General features: G+C 44.1%; 1 protein-coding gene across 1 annotated transcript; it reads right to left on the bottom strand.

The window, feature by feature from the left end:
- Positions 1–265: 265 nt before the first annotated feature.
- On the bottom strand, positions 266–6107 carry muc5fl (mucin 5f-like). The gene is made up of 19 exons (XM_056602717.1): positions 6006–6107; positions 5574–5746; positions 5250–5424; positions 4897–5144; positions 4593–4776; positions 4305–4515; positions 3964–4139; positions 3787–3856; positions 3461–3561; positions 3337–3368; positions 3060–3237; positions 2855–2959; positions 2693–2733; positions 2485–2607; positions 2264–2365; positions 1885–2013; positions 1260–1299; positions 1025–1148; positions 266–605 (listed from the first exon to the last, which is right to left on the bottom strand). The coding sequence occupies exons 2-19, from the start codon at positions 5694–5696 to the stop codon at positions 395–397; spliced, it is 2373 nt and encodes a 790-aa protein (XP_056458692.1). The 5' UTR covers positions 5697–5746; positions 6006–6107; the 3' UTR covers positions 266–394.
- Positions 6108–6242: the final 135 nt, after the last annotated feature.

Genomic DNA, 6242 nt, shown 5'->3' with positions numbered 1-6242 from the left:
AATGAATGGACTTTCAGTCGGAGACGGTTGGATTGCATACGAGAATGTACGTATGTGGAAACGAGGCGTAAAGGTGGGTTCAAGGTTGCATCGAGGAACCTTTCCTAAGCATTTTTAGAATTCAAACAACCTTTCCTCCAAGTATTTCCGGTTAAACTCGTTAGGGAAGAAGAGAATCAAATAGAGGCCCTAAAGCTACCCTTCCATAACAACAACCTAACATTTATATAAAAAGTCAAAGACATAGACTGAAGTTGCATTGTTAATTTATTAATTTGCGTCAGACACTTTTTGACAAACATTAAAATGATTCGCTTTCAAATAAAAACATCAAAAAAGGTTTTAGAATATGGCTGAGCGTAACGGTGGGCGTCTTTTGGGTCGTGTCCAACATTTAAACTCCTATGTTGGCCCGTCTCTTGCGAGCTGGCAGCCGGGCCGCCCGGTCGCAGTCGGTCTTTCCGCAGCTGCACTCCTCCACGTGGACGTAAGTGTACGGCACCAGGTCTCCGTTCAAACACTCCAGCTCCACCGTGCGGTTGCTGAAGCGCGACTCCCGGCAGCACGCGCACGTGTGCTCCAAACCCGCTGCCATTTCCTCGTACCTGAAATAGCCGAATGGAAACATAAGCGTGCGTGGCCTATGGGTCGGGAGGCTGGGCTAGTGATTAGGGTGCTTCCCCCCCCCCCAGCCAAAAGGACCAGGTTTTGATACCCCTTATGTCCAATCAAATCTGTGTAGACAGCTATGAGCGAAATGCCTTACTCCTATCTGCTCCTGAATTGCATGAATACAAGTGTTGGTCGCCGCGGATACGAGAGTTGGACAAATAGCTAAACAATATTTTGAGAATTTAACCCTAACTGATGGTAATTGTATTTTAATGTATGGAATATGTGAGCAAAGTCTGTTTTACATAGTTTTGATAGGGCAATATGTAAAGTGTCTTAGAGTACCATATTAAGCGCTATATAAATGTCATTTATTATTCTTATTATTAAAGTATCGTTGAAGTGGCGTTACCTGGCGAAGGTGTTGCAGGACCCCTCACAATAGGGCATGTCAACGTCCTCCCGGGCCTGGCACCCGTTGTGCGTGATCCGCTGTCTCATAGAGCCTCGCTTACACCCCTTGTCCATCTCCACGCCTTGTTTCACAGAGGGGCCCCAGAGGGGTTATTTCCATGCCTCAGCCAACTCATCAGAAGGGACATAGCACATCATAACTAAGCTTGTGCAAACAGTGGCGTCGTACTCACAGATCTTACAGCAGCCATTTGCAGCCGTCTGAACTGTATCCTAAAGAGTATAGAGAGAACATTAGTCCAAACCATTCCCAGGATGAGGCTTCAATGGGACTTATTTCAGCTGGTGGGCCTTTTACAATACTTACTATAGTGTGATGTTCAGATTTCATCGAGACTCGGCACCCCCTCCCCACCCTCCTTCTTATTGCATGTTGTACGTCCTGGCACTTAATGTATGCACTTATTGTATGTTGTACCTCCTGGCACTTAATGTACACACTTATTGTATGTTGTACGTCCTGGCACTTAATGTACGCACTTATCGTATGTTGTACGTCCTGGCACTTAATGTACGCACTTATTTATAGTCCTTACAATTATGTTGCATATTCTAACTATCTTTGTTGTATACAGGGAATGGGTTAACCTAGAGATTGTTAGTGCTTGGCACTTGGTTTTATGATAATCATTAACGTACCGACAGCGATATATTGTTGTTTCTCCTTCTTCTGATAAATGTACTTATAGTAAGTCGGTTTGGACAAAAGCGTCTGCTAAACGCCCTACATGTAAATGTAAATATAATGATTTTCAATCTATGACGGATTGCAGTGAATGTGCCTTCAGCTGTACTCACAGGGTAACAGTTGCTCTGCTGGAAGTGCGGACACACCGTGGTGGACATGATTGTTGTGAGCGTCTCTCCAATCTTCACGCAAGTATAAGACTCACACATGTTCCCCGGTGGGGACCACTTTTCTCCTTCCTATACGCACACACACCCACATGACCACGCACACAAACACAAACACACACACACACACGCGGGAGCCCACACACAGACACATGCAGACACACACACACACACACACACACACACACACACACACACACACACACACACACACACACACACACACACACACACACACACACACAAAAGGTGATGGTTTAGAGGGACACTGTTTCCTCATCTGTGTACAACATTGATCATTTGTGGGCAGTAAAACCTTGACCTTAAGCAGCTCCTGTGTTATGTTTCTGTCGACAACACAGTGGGTCTGCAGGCACCTCCCACAACACTCCTCAAGGCTCTTGTCTGAAACGTACTTGTATCCCTGCAAACAGAACAAGACACATCCTTCTCTGTAAAGAGGACAATAGAAAACACTGACATAACGTTACAGGTGCATATATGGAGAGAGGGAGAGGGAGAGGGAGAGAGAGAGAGACTTACCAGACCACAGTTCTGGTCACATGCCAGCATCGTACAGGTTATCTCTCGCAGACCTGAAGCTTCTATCACCTGCCTGGAACAAGTGCAGTTCTGACACTTGACGACTGGGACTGGGGAACCGACCTGGAGAGGGAATAGACACTCGTCAATCACACACAGGAGCAGATGTCTACAGTACATCCTAATAAGCTGTACTCCAATTGATTACCTGGTATTCCATTCCTTTGTGCAGACAAACCGCTTTAGGCACTGGGAAACAATGGGGAAGAAATGTAGTCAATAGAAAACCAAAGCATTGTCCTCCGTGAGGGGTATGTATTGAAGATGTAAAACAACGACCAGTCAAGGTCAATGAAAATGACACACTTACAGCAATGGCGCACAGGGCAACAATGTCCCGTTGGCACAGAGACTTCTGGTATGTATCCAACATCGCAGCTCAGGTCGACAACTGGACAAGTGCTGCTGTCACATTCTACAAAAAGTAGTGAAGAAGAAGTACATTAGAAAAACTCAGTGTTAATCCGGTATGAAAATGGACAACTTTATGTATCCCTTTCACTGGTGTGTCTTACGGCAAACATAGTGAAGACAACATCTGTCTGCCGGGTGGGTTTGATTCACCAGTATGAACCCTGGTTTGGTGCAGCTTTCCGCTGGAATTGCAGGGCAGTCTTTGGGCTTGCATGTCACAGACTTGGTGGATTCCTCGCAGATGCAAGTTTGGCAGTTTTGATCAAATATCTCATTAAACTGTAAGCAAAGGACAGCACATGGGATTTGCATCAATGCATCATATTTCAGAAAATAAAGAATTTCACTTGAGGAATTTAAGGATTATTTTTTGCTCACCTCGCGGGGAACGCCCTCTGAATCCAAACATCCTACAGGAACACACGCAGCGTATTAGCAGCGTGGCTGGCAGTTATGATCAGGGAAATGCTATCCTGGGTATATACTATACTGTCAAACTTACCACATTTATCAACACATATGTTTGACTCCTTGTTGAAGAGCTTCATGCCATCAGGACAAAAGCACCCCTCAGTGGTAAAGTTCATTTGAGTGTCGCCAGGTCTGTGACACACAAAGGTTTGAATGGGTGGGTGTGTTCACCTTCGGCATCAATTAAAAAAAGACTATTGACAAACACATTCAGATGTGTATGCTATGTTATTTCAATATGATCAAATCAATCATTGATTGACAATGGCATTGATTGACAATGGCATTGTCGATTATTTATTGATTGCTATTGAAACATATGCTCCACAGTCAATCCATGTTTTAATGAAATCGTACTTGTCTTCACAGGTTTGCTGCTCTGCAGGACCACATGGTTTATAGACTTTGTCTGCTGGGCAGTTACTGGCTGCGTCGGAAAAAAGAGAGAAACGGTATCAGGAAAAGCGCCCTAGCTAAACCGTCTGGACGGTTTGTCTTTGTCACGGTTGCACAATCATGCTAGTGTGCACTTACGACACAGAGGGGTGTGATCCCTCCAGTACAGGCAGACCCCGGCCTGTGCACAGGCGGCAGCGTACACCTGCAAGCTGGTGCACTGCACCACTGGGTTGGCGACATGGCAGCTATCGAAGACGCAACCCTGGTAGAATTTGTCCGGTGAGACGATGGCATGGCATGCTTCGAATAGACTGCGGGGAGAAGGGGCACAACCCAAGAGAGATGCTTAGGATCCGCCAGCCTCATTTTATCTGACAGACAGGGCTAGGGTAGGTCAATTCAAATTCACTTGATTTACAATGGATAGTATATCAATGAATGAAGTGATGCATAACTGTTGTACAGGATGCACGTACCTGCCCAGAAGAACTCCACACACAGAGTCTGGTTTGCATGTGGTTAGTGGCGGTGGGGGTAAGGGCGAATCGGTTGGTATTACGGATGGAGCATGGCAGGATGGCTTGTACAAGTCTTCCACAAGATAGAAGTCAGCCATCACTTCACAATTCTGTATCAGCTGGCCTCCAGGCAACATACAATCATCAGCCTCGTTGTTGTTGCATGTTCCTGTAAATATAAAACTTAGAATGTGCAACCCAAATCCAGATGTACCATATCGGTGCTTGGGGTTAGGGGATCCTTACCACAATGCCCCTTTGTGTTGTTGACGAATTCCCGAGGTGGCAGGCTTATACTAAATCCTGTAATTCCAAATGTGATGACCACTTGCAGAGTAGGGATCTCCAAGATCAAGGACATTCCAGTGCTTAGTACCTTTATCCCTTGATGGTAATAAGGCACTTTTACAGTCACTCCGCTACTGAGAACCTATGTTAAAAACAAATGTAAGAAAAGCATCATTAGGTAAAACCTTGAAGAGTCTTCTCAGGTGAAACAAATTCTGGCTCCTGTTTACATTTATATCCATGGATAAATGTGTATTTTTACCTCCATCTTGGCTGCTCCCATAAGGTTATGATTCTTGAGAGTGATTACTTGTGAGCGATACAACACGATAATTGAGCGAGGACAAGAAACGTCTTCGGTGGGCTCACAGTACACATTGTCTACAATAACCTTCAAATTATGCTTTGGTGTGATCTCTTCCATTAAGACATATGTGCAGTTTCCTTGATAACTGTAGAAGACGCCATCAAACGTAATGTAATGTGGGTCTCCCCAGCCTTCACATTCACCTGCAACAACACACAGAAAATGTATTTTTCTTATCAAGCATTGGTGAAGCAGGAAATGAGTAGAGTCAAGAGTTCCTACGTAAAAAGGCTTGTCATGGAACTCACATGGGCATGTGTAATACTTGCAGCATCCATATTCATCGTCTATAAGAACTGGTTTCTTTCCACTGGCACAGGAGATTTCTTCCAGTGGGGGGCATTCATATTCTACTATTTCAATCGTTGTGTTCTCAATGCATTTGGCCATTATGCAATCACACAGCACAAATGTCTCGTTTTGCTGACACCAAAAAAGATGAGAGGGAAAGGGTCAAAGAATCATAAATAAATATATAGCGCATGAGTCTGAAAACAAAGATGTAAAAACTCTATCCCTGTGTTCGGAGAAATTGTTATGTTGTTATGAACTGGATGCAAGACCGTCCTTACCAATAGATCCCACTCGGGGCAGGTGGGAGGAGGTGGGATTGTTGGAGGGGAAGGTGTTGATGAGGGTGTAGAGTTGCAAGGTTCTGTTTGGTTTCGAAGTTCGCAAATAGCCGAACATATCATGCTGAGACAAATCCCTGATCCAATATCTTTCCTGTCGTATATTGTCTCACCTGAAAGATACAAAGTAAGAATCAACTAACTTAATTAACTCAATCCAAGGATTGTATCAAAGGAGTGTCAATCAAATGTTGCTCTTTATAAAAATATAAAGCTACAATGAATGTTCATGCATTTTCATTCATGCTATGTAAAATAGATGAACTATAAAATATACAAATAAAGAACACAAACAGTTCCTCACTCATCATTCCCTTCTGTAGAAGAGAGCAATGCCAGAATGTTAACAATATACAAGCAGCATTTTCTTACCAGGTTTATAATTCTTGCCATCAACAATACAGACACATCCTGTAGTTGTAGTTGGGATTGTTACAGTGGTGGTACTGAGTACAACAGTGTATGTTGTTTCAGTAGTACTTGAGGCAGAAGGGAGTCCAACCGACGCCGTAGATGGACCGGTGGTAGTTGTTACAATGCCAGTAACAATTGACTCGTGTGTTGGGATGACGGTTGGAGTGGTGGTTGGTTCAGTCGCGGTACTCCTTG

Source organism: Gadus chalcogrammus, chromosome 11 (genome assembly GCF_026213295.1).
Source record: "Gadus chalcogrammus isolate NIFS_2021 chromosome 11, NIFS_Gcha_1.0, whole genome shotgun sequence".
NCBI lineage: Eukaryota > Metazoa > Chordata > Actinopteri > Gadiformes > Gadidae > Gadus > Gadus chalcogrammus.
Note: the sequence above shows the minus strand (reverse complement) of the source record. Positions and strands in the feature narration are given on the sequence as shown.

Excerpts from the sequence above, each read along its gene's own strand:
- muc5fl (XM_056602717.1), bottom strand. The coding sequence starts at position 5,696 with ATGATATGTTCGGCTATTTGCGAACTTCGAAACCAAACAGAACCTTGC. Across the intron at positions 5,425-5,573 it reads GCCCCGAGTGGGATCTATTG|CAAAACGAGACATTTGTGCT; the intron begins GTAAGGACGGTC and ends TTTTGGTGTCAG. Across the intron at positions 1,149-1,259 it reads AAATGGCTGCTGTAAGATCT|GCGTGGAGATGGACAAGGGG; the intron begins GTGAGTACGACG and ends CTGTGAAACAAG.